The sequence below is a fragment of the Mesoplodon densirostris genome, chromosome 11, assembly GCF_025265405.1.
Source record: "Mesoplodon densirostris isolate mMesDen1 chromosome 11, mMesDen1 primary haplotype, whole genome shotgun sequence".
Classification (NCBI taxonomy): Eukaryota; Metazoa; Chordata; class Mammalia; order Artiodactyla; family Ziphiidae; genus Mesoplodon; species Mesoplodon densirostris.
Genome location: NC_082671.1, coordinates 46,095,355 through 46,118,965, shown reverse-complemented (window position 1 = coordinate 46,118,965; position 23,611 = coordinate 46,095,355). Strand labels below are relative to the sequence as shown.

Sequence of the window (23,611 nt, the reverse complement as noted above, 5' to 3'; positions counted from 1 at the left end):
GCGAGTATGGGATTTCCTTCCTGGAGAATTCCCAGTGCTTTGTTATGCCACAGCTGTCATCCTTGGGAATACTGCGTGGCTCTTTGCCTCATCAGGTCTCACCCTGCCTGTCAGTTCCTCTTCATTTATGGGTTCTGAGAAGAAGTTCCCAAGTTACGCAATTATCAAGAAGTCACAAATTGGAGTGTGGAGCAGGCTTGGCCTCTTAGGAGAGATATTTTTGAGATCACGTGGGTACTGATAGGCAGGAGCTTAAGTTAATAAGAATAGCCCTGTCGATGGGGGAAGAAAGGTGAGGAGGACCTCATTTCCTCCCCTCCCCAAATTCCCGTGAATTTGTGGCTATGCTGCCCTCTGGTGGCTGAACTCTGGTTTAGCAGGACATGAACATCTTTGCCTCTTAACAATCCCGCGAGCATTTCAGCACCCCTCTCTGTCCTCTTCCTGGATATTAGGACAGTCCTAGAGGAGACAAAGGATCCTGAGGGGTTCCCTCACTCTGATTTCTCTTCAAAGACCTCAAGGCCATGTTGGTTAAGAATGAGGGCTTTCAGAGTCAGGCAAGGCTGAATTTGAGTCTGTGACCTTGGGCAAGTTACATAACTTCTCGGGACCTCAATGTCCCCTTGTGTAAATGGGGTTAATTGTACCTACTTTACACATTTGATTTCTATCAAATTAAATGAGATACTGTATGTAAACTATTTAACACTCCCTCTACGCACCAAAATACAATGGGCAATGAAAACAAAACAAAAACCCAACTGGCTTTCTTCTGATTTAGTTCTGTGGCCTTTTCTCACAACCCATTTCATTATTCTGATTTAGGAAAGCCCAGGTGAGTCTTCTGGACCATCTTCCCCCACCTTCAACTTGGACCTCCCCCTTTGTATTCTTCCCTAACCCTCAAACCCAAAGAGAAGAGATTCCGCTCCCTTCTCTCCTGGAGGTGTTGGGGCCAGATCTGGCGGGGCTGGGTGATGAGCAGGAGTCAAGCCCTTCTTTCACCCCTTCCATCATCTCTTTCACTCAAGAAAAGGGAACCCCCAAACTAGTTCCACAGTTGCTGGGGGTCATACTCTTGGCTCCCAGTGGAAAGAAGCCGCAAGAAACACAAACATTTCCTACCCACCAAGCGGTCTGGTTCCAGGAAAGTTCTGGAAAGAGTGGGGATAGGACAGATTCCAGCTCTGGTCAGTGGGGGCACCGGGCCGGGTTTATTGCACTTGCAACAGAGTTTAAATAAGTCCCGGGTGTCCGGAGCCAAGGTGAAGGGAGGGTTGGGCAGGGAGAGGAGGGGCAGCGTCAGTGCAGCTGGCGGGCAGAACCCAGATCCTGCAGGCCGGGGACAGCAGGCTCCCCCTTTCTCCAGGGGACTGGTAGGGCCTGTGTCCAGCCAGTGTTAAGGTTCCAGATCTGTTGCCATCGTGGCCCCTTCAGGGTCCTGGGCAATTCCTGACTTCTCCTGAGTCAGTGGTGGATTGGGCCTCCAGGCCCAGGTCTGGAGCAGGCTCAAATGTAGTCCTGGATCTGCCTAGTTAGGTTACCAATGTCTGAGTCTGGGTCCCAGATCAACCCCAGGCCCCAGGTTCGATCTGGCCCTGGTAGAGTTCTGATTCCCCTTGCAGCTGGTTCTGGGCCAGCGTGGATCCTGGTGTGGGATCTGTCCTGAGCGGGGCCTGGGGCACCATCCACGGTTATTGTTCCTTGTTGGCCCACCGGGGTGGGGGCTGTCCAGAGCTGCCATGTTTCGCTCCCCAGGTTCCAGGTTCTTAACTGGGGGCTTCTGGCAGGGCTGAGGACAGATCTTTGCAGGCTGGAGCTGGACAGGAAGTCCTGGTGGCACGTCTGAGCCGGAGAACTGGGATTGGATCCCCCAGTTCTGGTTCCAAGTTGTTTTCAGGAAACTCTCCAAAATGCAAAGGCTGCAGGGAGGCTGGGGCCTCTGTCCCTGGATCTGAGTTCCCCCATCCATGAGGAGGGCGTGTGTAAACGAGGGTCCTTCACAGTGCGTGGGGGGAGGGGATCCCCAGCTCCGCACCTCCCGGCTCTGGCCCTTCAAGTATGTCTCTGGGCTGGGGAGAGGAGCTTCTCCCTGGCCCTCAGCACCTTCAGGAAGCGCCCAGCCCCCTCCCTGTCAGTAGACTGAGGGTGGGGGGACTGGACCTTCAGGGTTGGGAGTCTGGGATCGGGAGAAGTCAGGCGTCGGAGGTGGCTGGAGGCTTGAGCTGAGCTTTTTCCATGGCGGTGCCATATGGGAGGGAGCGTTTGAAGAATCCGAGCTAATGAGGGGAAAAGGAGGGAGAGCTGAGTTACTCTGGTTCCCATTTCTCCGCAGATCTTATCCCAAGGGGGGGATGAAGATGACTCTAGTGCTTCCAATCTCCCCATCTTGCAAAAGTTGCCCAAATTCAGGCTGTTAAGACTACCTCTCCAAGAGGTCCAGTGGGTTAAGAGGGCTAAGGTTGGGGGTGCTTTGGTGCCGTAAAAATGCCCCCAGTCCAGCCAGAGATGGCAAATAGGTTTGAAGTCAAGTTCTAAGTCTCACTGCCTAGTAGTGGCTGCCTCTTGAGAAGGATTCTGAGGCTACTTCTAGAGTATGAACAATTAGTGATGGCTGCCATGGGTTTCTGGAGGAAGCGACAGCACAAGTGCCACATAGTGGCCGCCTGTGAGTAACGTTGATTTTGAAAGTATAAATAAACTTATCAGCTTGAGTCAAGAGAACTTTTTCTAAGCTAGGGGCTGTAGAATGAAGGAAAGGATCTTATGGGTAGTGTCCAGATGGGATGCCTGTGGCCAGGGAGAGGTGGGGACATGTGGCTGGAGAACTGGTCTGGAGGCAGATGCTTGGGACTGTGCTGCATCAAGGGTGGAACCTGGTGTGAGAGAGGCCAAGTCAGGTAGGATGTGGCTGACCTTGTAGAGGATATAGATGAGCAGACCTAGGAGCAGGAGGCCAATGAGAATGGCTAGGATAATGATCCACAGCGGGACGCTGTGGCTGCCTTCTGCCTTGATCCACTGCACGGCTGTGGCCACCTGGGGAGCAAGTCAGGAGAGGTCACTGAAAAGCTGTTAGTTCTTCCCACCCTACACTTGGCTCCCACTTGCCACTGGACCTAGAGCCACCTTTCCCCTTCCATCTTGGGCTAACAGAATTCTGATCTTCAAAATTCAAATTCCTAAAATGTGCATTATTGTCTCTTACTTTTGGGCCTTCACACCTGCTAATTCCCTCTCCCCAGAGAATATTCCTTTCCTGACTGGTTAGCCTGGTAGATCCTATTTATCCTTCAGGTTTTGCTTAAACATCACTTCTTCCAGGAAGCCTTTCCCGACTCTGCAAGCCTGTGTTCAAGTGTCCTTATGATGTGTTCCCATAAACATATTGGCACTTGTCACACTGTCTTCTCACTGCCCTGTCCATCTTGCTTATCATTGTATTCCCAGGACCTAGCACAGTGCCTGGCACACAGTAGATGCTCAATCAATATCTGTCACCATAATCAGGCCAGCCCCCATCGCATCCCAGTGCTAGCACCAGGCCCAGCACTCTATCTTCCTTGGCCCAGACCTCTGGCCCGGGACTCACCTGCAGTTCCTTTCGGGGAAGCTGCCGAGGCAGGATTTGGTAGGGCATCTTCAGGGCTTCATACACAGCTTCACACTGCAGACTAAATGGCTGGTGTTCCCGCTGTGGGTGGTGGAAAGGTGTTCAGGATGGCCTCTTACGGTATCTAGGAGGTCATTGGGCTCCCCATGGTCTGGCTCTGGTTATAATCTTTCCCTATTTTGGACTCATTCTCTTCAGAATCTCTCTGTGTTCCTTACGTGAGATAATAAATGTGTAACTGAATAGTTACAATTAGATGACAGCATGTTCAATAGAAAAAGCATTGTTTTGGAATCATGAATATGGGTGAAGCACCCAGGATGATGCCTGGCTTATAGGATGCACTCGATAACTGACTGCTCTTTACTGCTCCTACATCTGCTCGCCTCTCTGTGATGGATATGTCTTCCGTCTCTGTTTTCTATCATTCTCTGCCACTGGTCTCCCTCCAGCCCTCCCTCCTCTGAATGGGCCAGGAAAGGGAAGCTGTCGGTCCCAGTGTGGCCACTAGGTGGCGCCAAGGACACACAGCCCTGTCCAAACAAGGGTGAGGGAGGGGAGCGCGGCTGCCTGGGTCCCAGTCACCAAAGCGGGTGGCTAGGGCAGTGGGGAAAGCGAGCGTCAGTCCAGGCAGGCCCGAAGGTCGGGGGTCATGACTCAGGTGAGGCTCCCTCACCTGGAGGAAGGTCTTGGCCCAGACGCGGAAATGCAGTAGCAGACTTCGGCTCTCTTGCCGGTGCAGTGGCCCCAGCTCGCAGCGCAGCCTGAAACACTCGGCCTCCGGGCATTTCTGGGAAGAAAGCGGAGGCTTGAATGCCCCTGCTGGTGGCTCTGAGGATGCAAACAGATACTCAACGCTTCGGCCCGGACCTCATTCCCAGGAGGACTTACCAGGATCTGAGGCCCTGAGGAGGCAGGGCTCCGGCCTGGAGCATCCCGTCTTTGCAGCCGGTGGTGCTGGGAACCCTCCGGATCCAACTGGAAGAGGAAAGGGACCATTAGCTGCCTCTCTCACCTCATTACAGCCTCTAAGTCAGCCTGCATCTGGGGTCCAGAGCAGCTTCGACCTGGTCTTCCACCCATACAGCTGACCACCTCCTGTGGCAAGGCACTGACTTCGGCACTGAAATACCGAAACGGGTGAGACGTGATCCTTGGAGTTTACAAGGAGGAGATGTCAGTAAATAATTAGGGTCCCGTGCCTGCCCTGGGGCCTTTGCACTGGCTGTCCCCTCTGCTTGGAATGCTCTTTCTAGAGTCTTCACACACAGGTTCACTCTTGTCTTTCATGCCTCAATTCACCTGTTCTCTCCTCAAGAGGTTTTCCCTGATGACTCAAACAGGCTCCCAGCCCTGCCCTGCCCCAGCATTTTAGCACTGCACTCTCAACACTTCTCAATACCTGTTTCTCTCTCTTTCTCTCTTTTTAATTTTTTGTCTCTTACCCTCCACTAAAACATAAACTCCATGAGAGTGGGGACCTTGTGAGTTTTGTTTGGTGCCATCTTTCCTGAGCCTGTAACATGGCTCAGTGCATTGTTGTTTATGTGTAAACAAGCTTTAAAACAGGCACTGGGGCCCAGGGGAGCGGCTCTGAGGAAGGCTTTCTGGAGGTGGTGGTGCCGAGCTGGGCCCTAGGAGTACGCCAGGGCAAGAAGTCAGGGAAGGATACTGAAGTATCCTGAAGGCAGAAAGACAGAAGTGCAGTGCATAAAACAGTCTTTTCCCCTCCCAGGGTCTCAAGGTGTCTGTGGGCCTTCGGACCCCCTTCCAGCGGCCTAAGTCCTAGCTCCAGGCACACCCTGCTTGGCTATTCTAGTTTCCCGGCAACCTTCCCCAACTACCCTCGACTTGGTCCCCTCACCCCCAGGCCAGTCCCCAGGCCCCTCACCTCCAGGCCCTGTGGGTTGGGGGGGTGACTGGTGGTGCAGTTGCTGAGTCCTGTGACCCTGGTCACGTAGAGGAGCTGGTGACCTTCCAGAGCCTGGGGACAGCTGAGCTCCAGCACGCCCCGGCTAATGGAGCTGGGGCCCAGGTTGATGAGCTGAGGAGAGGAGGGCACAGTGATCATGGGAAGGGAGGGAGTGATTCTGCCCTGTTGAAACCCAGGTCCTGGTGGCCCGCTCATCCCTGCTGCGAGTCTCCCATCTCAGGAGTGAGGGGGAAATCAACAGGCAGAGGCGAAATCCTCTCCAGCCAACCCTCCTGGAGGAGGTGGCTCCATCCTTCCCCCTCCCCCCTTTTTTTTTTTTTTTCTTTTTCTGCAGGAACTTAGGTCCCCAACTAGGGATTGAACCCGTGCCCCCTGCAGTGGAAGCGCAGAGTCCTAACCACCGGACCACCAGGGAAGTCCCCATCCTTCCCTTCTAAGTTGCTCAACTGGCCAGTCTCTCACACTGATCCTGCCCAGGCCTTTACCTCTCACTCCCCACTCCCCCTCTCTTCCTCTCAATCCCTCAGGCTGGTCCCAGCCATCTGTCACTCATACAGCTCCTCCTTCCCTGTCATTCATTCTGGTCCGGCCCTCCACTCCCAGTAGCCCACCTGGGACCAGGGCCTCCCTGCCTCTGTCCCTCCTTACCTCATAGACGTGGTGGACAGCAGGGCCCACGTCCCCCTCCTCCTGCGGCTGGTCTCGGGGATGCCAGTCGCTCACCGGGAATAGCACTGCCTCGGGCTTGGAGACACTAAAGAGGGGGGTGGTTTAGAGGACAGTGGAAGGTACCCCATCCCATATGCATCCTTTCCTAGAAGTCCATCTCGCCTCCCAGAGAGCCCCATTTTGCCCGGGCACTGACCCGTTAAGGGAGACCTGGGCCTGAGCTTCCACGGAGAGCTGGAAGGAAACCACTTCGCTTTGCGAGTTGTTGAGATTCTTGCTGTGGGATGGAGGAGAGACTCAGGTGGTGCTGGAGCCCAGCCAGGAAGAATTTCACCTGCGCCAGACTCCGCCCCTGCCCCACCCCCTCGGCCCCTGCCCCCAACTCAGCCTCAGCCTGGCCCCACCCACTCCCTACCTGAGGATCTGGAAGTCAAACTGGATGGTTTTCTTCGTGTCCCTGAGGTGCGGGACTGTGAACCGAAGGCCACCCCAGAGCTGTAGGACAGGGAGGGAGGACAAGGGGGCTGTTAGACTGGGCGTCTGCCAAATCCCAATTGCAGCCCTCCTTCCCTATCCCACAGCTCTGCTCAGGATGAGCTGGTCACTTTCCCTTGGGTCCTCTCTCCTGCCCCAGACTTACACTGGCTCCCGCCTTCATGGGGTTGCCTAGGTCACACACCAGCAGGCGGCTCTGGTTCACAGCAAAGTAGTCACAGCTCAGGCTGGAGAAGTTCTGGAGGTGGGGTGGGTGCAGGTAAGGCTCTGGTGTCCCTCTGGCAGGATCTCCCAAGCCCTGCCTAAGAGTCCCCTCTCACCCCTGGGTGTCTGACGAGTCCTGAGTACTCAGCCTCCGGAGGGGCCGTGACGCGAAGCTCTGCCTCGTAGGCGCCGCCCTCACCCACATTCTGGGCGTGGAAAGTGAGGTTCAGAGAGTTCTTGTCGCCCAGGTACACGTGGTTCTGCTCCCTGGAGGGGACACACAGGGTCAGGGACGCTGGGGAATTAATCCGCAAACCAAGACAATGGGCCATAACAATAATAGACACCGTTGACTGAGTTCCAACTCTGTGGCGGGCACTAGGCTAGATGCTTTGTGTAGATTATTTCATTTAATCCCTCCCCAAAGCCAGAGAAATAGATGCTCTTATTCCCACTATACAGATGAGGAAGTTGCATAATTTCCCAGGGTCACACAGCCAGCGAATATGTTCCTATTCTACTTTTTCACATGCCAGGTGCTTCCAAGCTCCACATGTTCTGCTAGACCTTGGCATCTGGAACCCCCCAGCTTGACGTCAGCCTTCACTTACCCAAACACTTCCAGCTGTAGGTCTGGCACACAGATATTGTCTTCTCCACAGTCCAGCAAGATCTGAGCCTGGGGAGCAGGGCAGCCTTGAGAGGGGGAGTTGCGACCCCCTCCTAAGCTGTCGGCTCCCCCCTCCAGGCCCCCACTCCTAGCAGCTCAGGCCCCTCTCCTCCCGGCCCGTCTCCCCACCCTGCCCTCACCTTGTCCTCTATGCGGCTCTTGCTCTGGTAGTGTAGGACTGGCCGAAGGCCGTGGCTGTCCACAGGGGCTTGGGGGTCCAGGGAGAAGTTGAGGGCGATGTGAATCGGGGAGAGTTTGTCTCGAAACTCTGACTCGTTCTGGAACCAGGGGAGAGGGTTCACAGATTCAGGGGACACAGGGGACTTGGTGGCCCTGCTCCTCATCCTCTCACATCTCCCTTTGTCCACTCAGGACCCTCAAGAATTCAGGTGTCCAAACTTGACCATGCTCGTTGCTTCAGAGGCAGCCTGGTTCCCAGTTCCTCCAAGAGAAGGGCCCCCTTCCCCAGCCTCCCAAAGTCCCAGGCCCTTCACTGGAATCTCCCTGTCTCTTTCCCTTCATGAGGGGCCCCCGGTTCTACATGGCCACTCTTCCCAGACCAGTCGATACCCTGCCCTTGGGCCCATACCCTGAGGTAGATCTTCATCTCTCTGCAATCCTCCCGAGCCCCGTTCTGGATGAGCAGGGTCTGGGTCAGAGTGGCCTGTCGGGAGGCCAGGAACAGTGCCCGCCGTGCTGCACCCTTCTGCTTCTGCCAGTCCAACTGGAGCTCCACCGTGAAGCCTGCAGCCGGGCACGTATGTTAAGGAGCATCTGCCCCTCCCTTCTAATCTATCCAGAGAGATAAGAGGTCCCCGAGTCCCTAGCCCCTCCGTCCCCATCCCAGTGCCTGAAAGGTTCAGGCAGTCTCTCCCTCACCGATGGAGTCAGGAACGTGTTTTCCAGAAGCATTGAGGCAGAAGCTGAGATTGATGCTGGAGGAAGACCAAAGGGAAAGCTGGTGTATCCAACTGGAACAGGCATCCAATTCCCTACCTGCCTCCCAGACAGACCCAGACTGGGACAGTCCCATTTGTCCACTTCCAAAGACCTGGTCTCCCTCCCCACTTCCAGGCACAGACGAAGCACCCCCAGACTCCATCCCCGCAGTCTCCTGGGCACCCCACTCACCAAGCCGCAGGGTTCCCCCCCAGGCTGCAGCTATGCTCTTCTGGGTTGAACATGGCGGGAAAGATGGTGAGGGAGGCACTGGCAGACACGATGGGGCGACCCCTGCCAACAGTGGATGTGGGGTCAAAGAACTAAGACTCCTCAGGAACCTGGGCACAGGAAGCTGATGCCCAAGCCCCCAGGATCCCAGTTTGTACGCTTCCCCAAACTCAGCCCTGTTGAGAAATCCCCCAGTTCCCACGTCTCCCAGGCTGCCCCCTGCCCAAGTTCATACCTGTACACCACAGCCTTGTCTACACCAAAGGACCCCACAATCAGATCTGCAAGAAGTCAAGAAACTACCCCTTACAGCAAGCCCCAAATCAGAATCCTTCCCAACCCCTTCCAGTTGCATTCTTCAAGGAGGCCGAAGTGAGGGGACACCGCCATCTGGTGGCCTCATCCTAGAACTGCACCCAGGAGCTTAGGAAAGTGCATTAGAGGGGCTAGGGTTCTGTGACCAGGGAATTCTAAGGTGAAAGGGGCTGCTGGCACAACTCACCAGGGTATCCGTTGCCATCCAGGTCTCGGCCTCCTCGAAGGGCAGAGCCAAAGAAGTCCGGCGTGTGGCCAGCTGCCCACAGGGGCAGCAGAACCTGGGAAGGCTTAGAGGCCAGGCCCCCTGGGCCCCCAGGGAATACAAACACCACTCCCTGCTGGTTCTCCCCACCAAAGGCAGCCCCAATGGCTACATCTGCAAGACACACAACACACAGCAGTCAGCAGGCCAGGAATCCAGGAGTTCAAATCTCTACCATCAGACCCCAGGACCCGGGATCCTATTTTCCCCATCTGTCATTCCCAGTATTCTAACCTCTTCAAGCCCCAAGATCCAGACATTGGGATTAAAATCTACACACCTCCTGGAGAGGTCACTGGGGGTCTTGGGTATCTTATCTGACAGCCATCTCTCCCCAAATCCCTTCTGACTCAGGCCCCCACTCCTCCTCAGCAACTGGAGCCCACGGTGCTTACCATTGTAGCCATCCTGGTCCAGGTCCCCCAGGGGGGTCAGGGAACTGCCGAATCGACCAAACTCATCATGGCCAGTGAGGGTAAGGGTGGGCATGGGCTCCATGCCGGCCGGGCGCTGCAGGTAGATGTAGACCCTGCCCACCTCCTGCGGCCGCCCATCGGCTGTCCGCTCCATGAGCAGGGGCGCCCCTACCAGCAAGTCGTCCAGCCTGAGGGTAGGGGAAACCCAGCCATCCTGAGACCCTGCCTTGCCACGTCCCCTCCTCAATCCCAGTGCCAGGAAACCCCAGGCGTCTTGGATCCGGGCTCCTTCCCACCCAAGTGAGAGACCTGAGGTCTTCTGGTCTTTGGCTCTCAGCTCTCTCTTTGCCCCTGAGCCTAGGGAATGCAGGTAGGAGGAGGAGAATCCAGAGAAAAACTCTCCTTGCATTTTTCTGTCTCACCCCTACTCCTCGTCCTGTGCTGTGCCCCTTTCCCACTACTCACCCGTCCCCATTGATGTCTGTGGCAGCCACTGCATAGCCAAAGTAGGAGGCCATCTGGGAGGGACAGAAGGGCAGCAGTGGGTCAGAACTAGGGGGTCAATCAACAAGGGCTATGGGGGGAAATCAGGGACTCCAGGGAGCCTGAGAAGCTGGGCTGAGCTTATTGGCTCAGGGCGGGGGCTTCGTTGGCAGAGGGCCAAGCTGGGTTGTGTGTGTGGGGGTGTGTGTAGGTGTCCTCACCTGTTCCCCTGAGAAGTTGTAGAGGGACCGGATGTCTGAGCCATTAAGGATGGTGACCTGGGGACGAGGAGATATACCCATTGGTCCCAGACTCCCAGACCATCCCATGGATGGAGGACAAATGGGTACAGGATACCCAGGGGCAGGCATTCCTTGGAGACATAGACCACTTGTCTCCTAATTCCCTCCTTTGCTTTCCCTCACATTCCCATCTGTATATTGGGTAGCTCCATCCCAGGGCAACTTCATTATTTTCCTCCATGTCACTTATCAACTACTACTGACAGATTTCGTACTTATCTGTCTGTTGTGCCTGTCTACCTACTAGAGTGTCAGATAAGTGAGGGCAGGAGCTTTGTTTTGTTTTTTGCTTTCTCCCCAGAGCCTAAAGTAGTGCTTGGTGAGCAGCTGTCACTCAATAATTATTAGCTGAATGACTGAGGCCTCACCCACCAGCCCTCCCAAATCACAAACACTCATGGCTCCCCCGACGTGCCCCCTTAGTGATGGGCCCTTCCGGTCCCCTGAGTCTCTCGACTCCCTGTTCTCTTCCCCAGTCTTGCTGCTGTTCCTCTGGTGTGAGCCCTCCCCCAGGACTGCTGGAGAGCCCCCTGGCCTTCCCCTGCCTCGGGCTCCCCCTTCCCCTCAGCACCCTTCCTCCATGGCAGCAGGACTGATCGCCCTAGAGCCGGTCTAGGAGGGACACGGCTGGCTTGGAAATTCCTGGTGGTTCCCTGAAGCCATGGCCCAGTCGCAGCTTCTTGGCTGGTCCTCTGAGGCCCTGGAGAATCTGGCCCCAACTTATCTGTTTTTGCCCAACCTCTCTTTAATCTCCTCATCCCCAGTCACCCATGCTGAACTGGCCTGAATTTTTTTCCTTTCCTTCCCTGCCTTTTCTCATGCTCCGGCCTAGGATGCTCTCTTTCCTCATCTCCACTGATCTTTCATAGGACCTTTTCTGATCCATCCCTGCCCTAGAAAAGAGGTTATTCTTCCCTCTAAACTGCTATATCATCTTGACCACTTTTCTGAAATGTATCCTAGTGCAGAAAGAATGCTGACTTTGGAATAAGACAGGTCTGGTTTTAAATCTCTATCCAGCCACTTACTAACTGGGTGATCTTAAACAACTTACTTGGTCTCTTTGAGCCTCAGCTTTCTCATGTGTAAAATGTGAACGGTAATATCTCCCCTGACAAACTTGTTGCGAAGAATAGACATCATGAGTGGACAGTGCCCGATGCACTGAGGGGCTCGTGAATAGGAGCTGCACCTTAGATTACAATCGCATGTGTGTCTTATCTTACATACTTGATTAGGAGCACCTTACAAGATGGGGCATGATGTCTTCTTCATCTTCTTATCGCTTACCTTGCCCTAATAAATGCTGGTAATTGAATGGACTCCTATAGCATTCTTATCTATATCCTTTTTACAGCACTCACCACGGTCTAATAATAACAGCTACAGTTGTACACTGCCTCACAGTTCGCTAAGTACTTTCACGTGCATTATCTCACTTCATCCTTACAAGAGCCTTGTGAGGTCAGAACTATTATTATCCCATTATAAAGAGAAGAATGAGGCTCAGAGAGGTTAAGCAGACTCAAGGTTTTTATGGAATGAAGTGGGGTAGGAATAAATCACAGATTGATTCATCCAGAGTGAGTGCCAGAACTCAAACACTGGTCTGACCCAAGAGCCCGTGTTCTGATCCACTTTTTTCACCCTCCCAAACTGCCATGCATGGTTCTTTGTGATTAGCCAGGGGACGGGAGAGCAGAGGAGGGAGGGAGAGTCAGGCTGGGCCTTACGTAACCATAGGTGAGGTTCCCTTTGGGCACGCCAGCAATGAAGTCTGTAGAGGGAAGAGAAAGTTGTAGGCTAAGGGCAGGGAAAGGGGAGTCAGACAAAAATGGTAAGTGTCTCAGTCCCTGTGGCTCCGGGTCCTGGGTCTCCATCTGTCCCCTCCCTTGGCCCTAGCCTGGGGACACACTCACCTTCTGTGTCATCACCACTGAATTCACCTACAGCCACAGAGTATCCTAGGAGACAGGGTGGGCGGATATTAGGATTCCTGCTTTGGGGACCCCTCTGCCCTGGCCCATCCTCAATCCCTTCCCCACCCCTACTGGGCCTTCATAGTCAGCCTGTACATGACACATAGGGCAGGAGGCTGGGGATGCCTGGGTGGGAGAAGGGAGGTGGGGTGGGGGTGGGGGGTTGAGAGAGGACAGGGGCCCCTGAGGTGCTCCCCCTGCAGCTCCCACCCCGTTTGCTCGCTCACCCAGGTAGCTGTCATCGTAAATGGAACTGGCCTGGGGAGTCTGCAGCTGCCCCCGAACTGGGTTGATCAGGTACCCGGGGTAATAGGATTCTGCAATCTGCTCCTGGGTGGCGGACAGGATCTGGCCTGGGGAAGGGGATGAGGAGGGGATGGCTGGAGGAGGAGGTGGCAGGGATGGGGGCGCTGGGGGCTGACTGGGTAGGATTTCAGAAGTCTGGTTCAAGGAGGGGAAGCTTGTGGAGGGTGGTGGGAGAGGATGGGTAAATTTCAGGAAAGGGAGAGGAGAACTGGGACGGGGGCAGAGGAGGGAAGGATGGTGATCTTGGGCTGGGAGAGGGATGAGAGGCCAGGTGCGGGAGACAGACGCTGGGATAGAGGAGGAAGGGCTTACCTTGCCAGAAATAGCTCCCTGGTCCGCCCAGGACCACACGCCCAGTCTGTGGGGGGAAGGAGATGAGTCCACATCTGGTCCTGATTCCCTTGCATCCAGCACCCACAGCCACTCTCCTACCAGATCCCCTCTCACCTTGGTGAACTCGGCACTGAAGCCCCCTTGGCAGTAACCCTGCCCTGCTGCCCGGCTGAAATCTGCAAGGGAAGAAGGTGGTGGGAAGGAGCTCCACACAGATGGGTCAGGCAGGAAAGAGCAGAAAGCTTGGGGAAGGAGAGGGGAGAGGGGGCCAGAGAAAGGACCTCTCTGGACCAGACAGTGAGCATCAAGGCTGATGGGGGGTGGGGGACCGTGGGGATTCACAGAGAAGGCAGACTCAGGGCTCATGCCCCCTCTTGCCCTACCTGAGCGGCACGGCGCATACTCCAGAATCCGGGTGAAGTTGTCTGTGGAGAGGTAGCAGGTGCCCACGGGATCGCTCAGCGGCTCCTTCTCGGTGCGCCAGCTGTAGAGGGGAGCACAGGCCTGGGAGGGCCCAGGAGGAGGGGGTTCCAGGTTTAGTCCAACAGGACCTCTCTTCCCCGCCCCCAACCCCGTGCTCCGCTAACCGCAACCACTGCCCCTCCTGCCCACCACCCCACTCAGCCTGCTGGCTCTCACCAAGATGGAGGAGCCATGGGCTCGCACCGTCGCTCCGAACCACTGCAGGGACTTGTACTCCACAGGCTCCTCTCCCTCGAGGCTGGACGGCGGCGAGGACTCCAGGATCCGAGAGCCTTGGGGAAGTGAGAAAGGGGAGGTAGTCATGCCAGCTTCGGGCAGCTGAGCCCTAGAGCAGCCCATGCCCTCAGCCTGGGGGCACCCAAGCACTTGCAAGCCCTGAGCCCATGACTCATGGGAGGGGGAGTGGGGAAGGTCCTTACAGTCTGCCTGTTGTAGCCTGACTCACCTTCCCCTGTACGCGTGCACACAAGCCCATGTGCACACATGTGCACATGCACACACACACAGAACCTGGGGTTTCTAGAGTTGCATTCTCCTGGTCCGCCTGCCTCCTCACCCAGCTGGGACTAGGATGCTTGTGGTGAGGTGGGGAAGAACGGCTATTTCCTGAGAGGGCTACCCTCTGGCTGCGCTCCTCTGTCTGTACCTGGGCCTGTGTCTCTAGCAGCACGTGTTCTATGTCCTTGACCTTTCTCACGTCACTGAATCTCTGCCCCTTGTGTCTGCGTGTGTGCGTGTGCACATCTGTCTGTCTGGCTGTCTCTCTCCTTCCAAACCCTCTCTGCCGCTATGGGGCAGCCTTTTTTTTTTTTTCACATCTTTATTGGAGTATAATTGCTTTACAATGGTGTGTTAGTTTCTGCTTTATAACAAAGTGAATCAGTTATACATATACATATGTTCCCCTATCTCTTCCCTCTTGCGTCTCCCTCCCTCCCACCCTCCCTATCCCACCCCTCTAGGTGGTCACAAGGGGCAGCCTTTTTTATTCCTCTGCTTCTCATCTGTCTTCCAGGTTTTAAAAAAAAATCGGTCGGTTTTGTGCTATTACACCACCCCTCCCCCACTGTCTCCGTCTTTTGATGCTCTCCTCTTTTGTCCCCTCACCCCAGTTTATCTCTGGAGCCACACTGCTCAAGTTCATGTCCTCGCTCCACCTTCTACTAGCCGTGTGACTTTAGTCAAGTTACTTAACCCGTTTCCTCACCTATAAAATGGGGATAATAACACCTCGTGCCACCGTTGAAAGGATTAAGTGCGTTAATATATGTAAAGTGCTTACAACAGTGCCCAGTATATAGCAAGTGCTCTTGAAGCGTTAGCTGTTATTATTGTTTCTCAGCCTGTCTCCTTCCATCCCTCTCTGCATCTACTCCGGACCTTAAGCTCCTTGAGGGCGGGGGCTTAATCATGTTTCAATCTCCTGCAGTACCAGCACAGAGCCTGGCACGCATTATCACTTAGTCAGTGCTTAGTTAAATGAATCAAATAGGCTCTGTGACTCTCCCTGTCTTTGTCTGTGTTACTGCCCTGGCCTCCCTGAGTTGTGGGTGATTCAAGGAAAATGAGAGCCACATGTTTCTGAATCATGCCCGCCCTCCTTGGGCTGGGCTGGATTGGGAACGCGGTGTGAGTGCCACGGGGAGCCGCTGCGCCCGCTGCACGGAGCTGGAGCCCCAGAGCCTCAGAGCACGTGGCCCTGGAACTGGTCAGGCTCCGCCCCTCGCTCCAGACCCCGCCCGGGCCCCGCCCCCTAGCCTCAGCCCCACCCCTTAGCCCCTCCCTGAACCTCCCCGACCTACTACGGAGGGGGTTACCTTTGCTGTCAAATTCAATGGGGGTGCACTGTGCAGGGCTGGTGCCCCAGGGGCAGAGGTAGACGGCACCGCCCTGCAGCACTCCCGGCTGGCTGGTGTTAGCCTTGGGCGCTCCCACCAGCACGCTGACCCTGCGGAGGGGAAAGGAGAGGCAGCTCAGGGGGGCTCCTAGCTCTTCTCCAGTCTCCCCAGGCGGGAAGGACCCAGGCCTCTGGGCCAGGGTCTGGGTGGGCGTGGCACAGATGCCCCCCGGGTTGTATTTATATCTCAGAAGATGCCACGGATGCCAGAGGCACAGGCCGGAGTCAGGCGGTCCCCATGTGCCGCTGTCACTAACACAGCCTCTCCCGCCTCCCCCCACTCTCTCCCCTCCTACCTTCCCCTGTCATTAGAAGGAGGAACCAGAGTCATTTCTGGGAAGAGGCCGGGGCCAGAGCTTCTCTATCTCCCCTATGGACCTGCCAAGACTGGAAGTGCAGCCCCTAGAACCCCAGGGTCCTTTTACCTAGCCTATACCCTCTCCTCCCAAGCCAAAGTCCTTCTCTGGGCAAAACCCAGGCGTCCAGCTGCCCAGCCCTGGGGCGTGTAGGAGGAAAATGTGAGTCTTGGAAACCAGGCAGTAGAAGTGGAGAGAGGAGCTGGAGAATGGTGAAAGCAGATTGTTACCCTGGGCCTGGGCCTGGACTTGCCCTCACCCTGGGCTCTGGTGGGACCTCTCCATCCTGGCTGGGTCTCTGTCTCAGCCTCTGAACCCCTTTCCCATACACCATTGCTCAGAGTCTGAATTCAGATCCTGGTCTACTGGGCTCTTAGTTTTGGACACAGTGCCTCGTTCTCCCTGAGACGACGAGGAGAAGGTTGCCTTTGCTGGGGGTCCTATGTAATGGGGTGGTGATAGCTAAGGTCCTGGAGAATTTTCCTGCCTCTGGCTCTGCCTCTATCATTCCTGGGTCCCTTGCCTCTAAGACCTCTGTGCAGCTGTCAGCCTTCTGGGCTTTCTCGTCCAGAGTCTCCCATGAGAACTGCATCTGGCAGCCAGGGCGACTGAACCAGTGTCTCTGCCAGCCGCCAGCCATGGCCTCTGTTCTCCTCCCATATCTGACTCTGGCACTGCTTCTTCATCTGTCCCTCTGCCCCTATGACTGCTTGCTCTCTTGGTTTTGGTTTTAGGGACCTCTCTCTCTCTCATCTCAGATCTTGGGCTTCTCCATCTCTGTTGGTTTCTGGCCCCTTTCAGCTTTCATCACTCCCAACACCCACCCTTTTCCCGATATTTGGATCCCTTCATTAGCCTTTCTTACCAAGAGTTCCCAAGTTGGGGATTATGGTAGAGGTCACAAAAGCGGGGGTGTGTGTGACAGGATGGGAGACAGGGCGGGTGACAAGAGATACATCGAGTAGGGGAGGGGTGAGGGGGGCGTCCAAGAGGAATAGGAATGGGAACACCAGAGGGAGCAGCTCCAAGGGGCTGAAGCAGAGAGTGAGGGTGGTCTAGCAGGGCCAGAGGATGAGGATGGGAGAAGAAAGGGTCCAGAGGGATAGGAGGGGAGGCCTGGAGTGAGAGCTCCTGGAGTGATGGGGGGTGGGGTGCCAGTCTCGGTTACCCTGGGGACAGGAAATGTTTACTGCCTGTGGCTTCCTGTCTGTTTCCAACCTCTCACTTCGCCGTTTGTCTCCCACCCGCCCCGCCTGCTGGGCCCCACCCCTCTCACTCAGGCAGTACATTCAGTAGGGGGGGTGGGAGCTGGCTACTCGGAGGCACAGTGACCTGGTTGGCTGCCAGGCCTAGTAGGTGAGGTTGGTGGTGGGGGAGAGATTGCATTGCCCCAGGGCTTGGGGAGGAGAGAGGGGTGCAACCCTCTGTAGCAGAGGCAGCCGCAGAAAACAGCAGTGGTGCAGGGGTTCTGGGTCAGGCGCTAGCTCAGTGTGGACTTGGGAATACCCTCTCCCTCTTCCTCTGGGCGAAGAGGTTGAACAGGTTATCTCAAAGTCTTCCGGAGCTCCCATACTCTTCCAGGAGAGCATAGGGGCTTGGCCAAGGGACCCTGCTCCCACCCCCAATTTTCCCACCACTCCGTGGCGGGGCGCTAAGCCTGAGTGCTCCTGGGATGGCCTGAGGAAGAAACTTGGAGTCTGGCAGGGCGGGAAGGTGAGAGAGAGGCCTTACAAGGCTTAGAAAGCCCACAAACTTGTGGACCATATGCCATGGCTGCGTGAAGGTTCAGGAGCTCTGGGGTACAGGCAAGGGACACAGATCCCGACCCAGACTTGCCCCGTGCCGCCCATGGCTTCTACCTGAGGATGCAGTGGCCCTTCCTTCCCAGCTCCTCCAAGTCAGTCCAGTAAGTAGCGTCCTCCCCCATGTGCCAAGAGAGGTGCCCAGTGTCAGGGGTGGCACATCATGTACCTTATCCTTATTCTCCCACTCCTAGTTCCTGCTTCCTGAATCCTGCAGCAGCTGGGTCCTACTAGGGGTCCAGAAGGTAACAATGGAGGGTCCTTGGGCTCTTTTCAATATTTCAGAGAGCCTAACGGAAATCATGCGTTTACCTGATAAGGCAGCCCAGGCTAATTAAAACCTCAAGTGTATTTGCTTTGGGCCGGAATTATATCAACTCCTGTGGGGAACCTCGTTATCTCATATTGGTCAGAGGCTCTGATTGGCAGCTATAGATGTCTTCTTGTTCGAATTTTTGGTTGATAAAAAAAAAAACAGGAAAAAGGAATGAATTATTCCTTGCTTAATGCAGCTTGGCAGATAAACTCTTCCAAAATATAGAGACCAAGGGAAGAAATAATTGCCATCATTTATTTTGAAGCCTCAGAACTCTGATGTTCTAGAGCTGCTTCTTGGAGACACAGGCTGCCTCAGCACCATGGTTTGAAGACTTTCTTATAGATACCTCAAGGCTGCCACATGGAGAAAGCAGAGGCCAGTTTGGTCCTGACACTCCTTTCCATCTTCTTTCAGAGCAACCTCTTTTCTCTGTTTTTTTTTTTTTTTTTTTTTTTTCTTCTTTTTTGCAGTATGCGGGCCTCTCACTGTTGTGGCCTCTCCCGTTGCGGAGCACAGGCTCCGGACGCGCAGGCTCAGCGGCCATGGCTCACGGGCCCAGCCGCTCCGCGGCATGTGGGATCTTCCCGGACCGGGGCACGAACCAGTGTCCCCTGCATCGGCAGGTGGACTCTCAACCACTGCGCCACCAGGGAAGCCCTTTTCTCTGTTTTATATAGAATGCCCTGGTAAGATATCATTTGAATTGAAAGAAAGAAAGGAAGGAAGGAAGAAGGAAAGGAAGAAAATAACAAACTGTCACAAAAAATACTGCGACCTAGTCCCATGTCCTCATTGTACAGATGGGGAAACTAAGTCCCAGAGAAATTAAGTCACATGTCCTGGGGTCACTCAGAATCCTTCTCAACCTAAGAACCAGAAGCCAGGAATCCTGATACCTAGGCCACTGTTCTGGTCTACCCTGTTGCCAATTTGTTCCCTCCTCTCCTTGCCACTATCTCCCCAGCCAGGCTTCTGATTAACCAAGTTCCTGTTCAGTACATGGTTACTGTTTGACTCTGTTGGCCTGACAAGGTCGGGGGTGGAGAGTAGCAAGTGGACCGGACCCAGCTCCTGCAGGTCCTACGGCAGCCCTGGCCAGGCCAGAGGAGACACCTGGTTCTGGGTCCCCCAGTGTAGTCTCGAGGGAAATGCCTGGCTGGCTGGGAAGGAAGAGTTGCCTCCACTTGTGGCAGCTCTACAAGGGGAAGGAGCTGGGCTAAGGCTGGTGCACCTTTCAAGCGCATGTCTTGGGTCAAGTCACTTCCCCTCTCCAAGAGTTGAATTCTCTACCCATAAAATGATGGGTTGCCCTTGAATGGTCCCTAAACAAATTTCTAGTTCTAAACTTCTATGATTCCTGAAGCTTCAGTTCATATACATGCATAAAATGGGAGCAATAATGCTTTGTCTGCCTAAGGCAAGGATTTTTGTAATGATCCAACAGAAAAATTGATATGAAAGTGCTAAGGAATGTGAGGCACTATTATTACTATCACTGCCATAAGCAAATATTAAAAGCAAGTAAGAAATAGTGAAAATCTTAGACAAAGAACTAGGTGGTGTCCAGGGAAGAGAGAACCAGAAACAGAAAATAGCTACCTCATAAAAGTCATGCCTCCAGGGCTTCCCTGGTGGCGCAGTGGTTGAGAGTCTACCTGCTGATGCAGGGGACACGGGTTCGTGCCCCGGTCCGGGAGGATCCCACATGCCGTGAAGCGGCTGGGCCCGTGAGCCATGGCCGCTGAGCCTGCGCGTCCGGAGCCTGTGCTCCGCAACGGGAGAGGCCACAACAGTGAGAGGCCCACGTACTGCAAAAAAAACAAACAAAAAACCCCCCCCCAAAACCCCAAAAGTCATGCCTCCATGTACTGATCACCCTCCATGGACCAGGTGCTTTTTATATATATTGTCTTGTTTAGTCCTCAGAACAGCCTCATAAGTTAGGTGTCTGATTTTCATGAGAAGACCAGGCTCCAGTATTTAAGTATTAAGTAACACAGCCCAGGTCACACAAAGAACAAGTAAGTGGTGGGGCCTGGACACACACCCAGCTTGGCCTGACTTAAAGCCTGCCCCTTTCCTACCGTGTAACCTCTCTAGTGCTTACCCTGCCCTCTGATGCTGTTTCAGTTTCCACACTGAGAGGTGACGAAGGGGGCCAAGAACACTGAGGCCCTCCCTCTCCAGCAAAGGCCCCAGGTGAGGGCCTACATTTGTCCCCGGCAGGTAGGAGGGGTTGAAGTCCCAGATGTGGTGGGGAGGGAGGTCACTGGGGAGGTGGAACGTTCCGAGTCCTATTCTAAGAGTGCTTTGTAGAGAGAAAATGAGAGGGGGAGGTGCGCAAGCTGGACACCTGGGTTCTCTTGGGAGAAGAGATGAGCAGAAGGGGAGGGGGAGGGGATGAGACTGCTGGGTCCTGCTTTAGAAAAGGGCTTTTGGGACTTTAGGATTAGGCCAGGGACCAGAGAGACACCTAGGGAACCAACTGGGAGTGTGTGAAAGTCCAGATGTTTCAGAGGAGTGTTTTAAAAGGGAGATGACACCCTTGTTAGGTGGGAATGGGGGTGGGATAAGAGGAGGGTTAAGAGCCAGATAACTGGATACCCTGTTGTGGGGGAGGGTCCCGGGTCCCACCCCCTCCCTCCCTCCCCCTTCTCTACCCCCCCTTAGGTTTGTGGTAAGGAGTTGCAAGGGGCCTGGGGGAGGCCGGGCCTGGCAGAAGCTCCAGGCCAGGGTGATGCAATGGGGTTTGGGCAGGAGGCCAGGGGGGTGGGGTGGGGGCTGGGTGGGGACCTTGAATAGCCCAGAACCAACAGCTGGGGCCTAACCATCCTCCAGACAAAGGAGAAATTTGCCCCATACCCCAAGTGAATTACCTAGATTAACCCCCTTTCTCCAAAAATTAAAGGAAACGAGTAGAGATCAGTTAACTGTATCATGTGCAGGAACAGCTCACCTCTGACAGAGGTCCTATCAAAGCTGGATACTAGGGGTTGTTGTGCTGGTGGCGATGGTGGTGGGAAGCAGTGGCAATCTCAGAGCCCAGAGATGTAGAAAGAGGATTCTTCCAGACATCGTGGAGGATCAGGCATCTGGCACCTGGGAGTCCCCGTCCCACCCCAGGAGCAGCTTCCTTCCCCTCTTACTCCCCTCCCCACCCCACATTTAAACAAACACCCTTGTTCTAATGTTGCCTAGCTCGTTTCCCCAAGCCCGTGGGCTCCCCATTTTCCTGGCACACAGGGTCCGCTCTGCTTGTCACCCTGCTGAGCTGGGAATGGGGATCCTCCTTTGAGACTTCCCCTGTCTCCGAGGTCCTGTGTTCCGACGCTCTTGGGCCCTGCGAGCCCGCGTCTCCCCAGCTTCCGACCCCAACCCCAGAAGTCCCGGTCTCAGCTCAGCTCCGGCCGACAAGCTACAGGAAATCAGTTTTTCTCTTCCTCCCAAGAGCTAGAGGAAGAGGGAAACCGCCCACCCCCCTTCATGGGCGCGCACACACACCCCTCCCGAAACATCCGAGCCCCCGCCCTTGGCTGAGCCAGCCCCCAGCCCCGGCGTCCCCCAGGACCAGGGTCCCGGGACTCTCCCCAACTTCCCGGATCCCCTCTTCTGAACAGAGACTGGGGGTGGCGGGCGGAGTATGAGATCGAGGAGAAAGGGGAGGGAGCCGCCGTCCCCCTCCCGAGGCTTTCCCAGTCTGAGTTGAGGGGGGAGGGGAGGATGAGGCTGGCCCCCATTTAACCTCCGGACCCCTTCAGCCTCCGACTCCCTTCTTACTACACACAGCTCATTCTGCTTCGACCCGTTCTCTCTCCGCACAATGGCCCTCAGGGGTCCCGGGGTTCCCCAGTGCTCCAAAAAGCCCACCCTGGCCTCCGCGCCCCCTCTCCGTCCCCATCCGCCTCCGGTCCCGGCAGCTCTCGGATCTCAACCAGAGACCCTCTGCTCTCCATTCCCGCGCCCTCCTCTCGCTTGGCCCCAAGACCCCGGCCGAGTCTTCTCCAGCTTGCAGCTTCGTGTCCTCTCCCCACCCCACACGTCTCCCTGCTGATCGCTCTCAAACTCCTGGCCACCCTCCACGCCGGCCACTGTCCCCTCCCTACTCCAGCGCGGGCCCCCAACTCCGGCGAGGGCCCCCAACTCCAACCCCAGTCCTTCCAAACTCCGCCTCCCAAACTCAAGCCTTGGTCCCCTCCAGACTCCAGCCGCGCCCCCTGTGTCCAGGCGCGCACCCCCGACCCCGCCAGCCCGCCGCCAGCCCTCCTCAACTCACCCGTCTGTCCCCGGCCGGTAAAACTCCACCGAGAAGCCGAAGAAGGAGCCCGGGGGCCCAGAGAGCACTGCTGGGGCCTCCGCGTCTAAGTTGAAGCCCCCGACCCTGGGCGGCGGCGGCAGCAGCAGCAGCAGCAGCAGCGGCAGCAGCCGGGATCGGCGCCGGGGGCCCCAGCGCAGCTGCACGGCGAGGAGAGGGGACCCTGGCGTCCGGCTCCCCATAGCACCCGCTCTTCCCTGTCCTGGGGCCACCGACCCGGAGCCGCTTCCTAAACCTCCCAGAGGCGAATGACTCAACGCGGGGAGGAGTTTGCCAAACTCCCGGCTGAGCCCTCCCCCCGCCTGCCGGGGGGGCGGGCGGGGGGGCATTCCTGGGTCCCTGGAACGCTGAGCCCGCGCCCCCCACCCCGAAGGGGCGTGGGGGGGGACGCACCTCTCCACTTCCCTCGCCCCAGCCCCAGCTGGAGGCCGGTTGTCTGGACTGGGTCAGACTGGGCTGCTTTGGGCTCTTCCCCCTCCTTCTCGCTGCTTCCCCCTACTTCCTCCCGCCTCCTTTCCAGATGTACAACGTAAACGCTCGGAAAAGGAGTCGGAAAAAGGGAGCGGAGAATTTCCTAATGAGGAAAGGAATCACCTCCGGAGGGCGGAGGGAGTCTGGATATGTGTGTGGGGTCTCCCTCACCAGTTCAGGGAGGAGGCTTTGGGGTCTAAAGGCAGAGGAGACACCTCTGGCATCTGGCCAACTGGGATTCCCCCTTGCCTTCCGGGGCCATGGGGTGCCTGGGTTCCAGCCAGCTGGGTTTGGGACTCAGGAGTTGAGGTACAGAGTGCTCCCAGTCAGCCTGATCCGATGGAGGACCTACACCGGCTCTCCGCTCCCTGCCCCCTCCCCGCACCCCAAGTTGCTAGAATCGAAAACCCAGGAGTCCAGAAATTTGGGGTTACTTCACCAGGAGGATTCCGGTCCAGGCCTCCCCCTTTCGTGGCTGTAGGATATGGAAACCTCTGCTGAGTCCCTTCCTAGAATCTGGCAGTTGACCAAGAGCCTGGTAGCTGGGGGGGGGGAAGGGTTGCTTTGGCCCCTCAGTGTCTTCTTGATCAAACTGGCCTGATTCCTACAGACCTGGAGAATTGTAGGATGGGGTGGGGTGGTGTCTTGCAAAGGGGCCCAACCTTTAGCTTCTATTGTCTTTAGGCTCTGGGAGCTGGAACCCAGGACCCCATTCTCCCAAGATGCCCTGTGGAGGTAGAGGAAGGGACTGTAGCAGGAGAAGGCAGTGACCCCCTGCCCATCCCTTCCCCCAGCCCTGGCTCTGTGTGGTGAGA

The 23,611-nt window shown here is 55.9% G+C and overlaps 1 protein-coding gene across 1 annotated transcript; it reads right to left on the bottom strand.

Moving 5' to 3' along the window:
* Nucleotides 1-1,194: 1,194 nt before the first annotated feature.
* Nucleotides 1,195-22,802, bottom strand: ITGA5 (integrin subunit alpha 5). The gene is made up of 30 exons (XM_060112989.1): nucleotides 22,287-22,802; nucleotides 15,457-15,587; nucleotides 13,796-13,911; nucleotides 13,540-13,660; nucleotides 13,271-13,332; nucleotides 13,136-13,181; nucleotides 12,745-12,870; nucleotides 12,458-12,502; nucleotides 12,272-12,315; nucleotides 10,458-10,514; nucleotides 10,219-10,271; nucleotides 9,733-9,941; nucleotides 9,260-9,451; nucleotides 8,993-9,038; nucleotides 8,719-8,820; nucleotides 8,467-8,522; nucleotides 8,177-8,331; nucleotides 7,728-7,865; nucleotides 7,529-7,596; nucleotides 7,034-7,184; nucleotides 6,859-6,951; nucleotides 6,634-6,713; nucleotides 6,415-6,495; nucleotides 6,198-6,303; nucleotides 5,508-5,660; nucleotides 4,508-4,594; nucleotides 4,293-4,406; nucleotides 3,596-3,697; nucleotides 2,920-3,042; nucleotides 1,195-2,282 (listed from the first exon to the last, which is right to left on the bottom strand). The coding sequence occupies exons 1-30, from the start codon at nucleotides 22,652-22,654 to the stop codon at nucleotides 2,199-2,201; spliced, it is 3,309 nt and encodes a 1,102-aa protein (XP_059968972.1). The 5' UTR covers nucleotides 22,655-22,802; the 3' UTR covers nucleotides 1,195-2,198.
* Between the last annotated feature and the right edge of the window lie 809 nt (nucleotides 22,803-23,611).

Excerpts from the sequence above, each read along its gene's own strand:
- ITGA5 (XM_060112989.1), bottom strand. The coding sequence starts at position 22,654 with ATGCCCCCCCGCCCGCCCCCCCGGCAGGCGGGGGGAGGGCTCAGCCGG. Across the intron at positions 12,316-12,457 it reads CAGTGGTGATGACACAGAAG|ACTTCATTGCTGGCGTGCCC; the intron begins GTGAGTGTGTCC and ends TTCCCTCTACAG. Across the intron at positions 9,942-10,218 it reads ACAGACATCAATGGGGACGG|GCTGGACGACTTGCTGGTAG; the intron begins GTGAGTAGTGGG and ends CCCTACCCTCAG.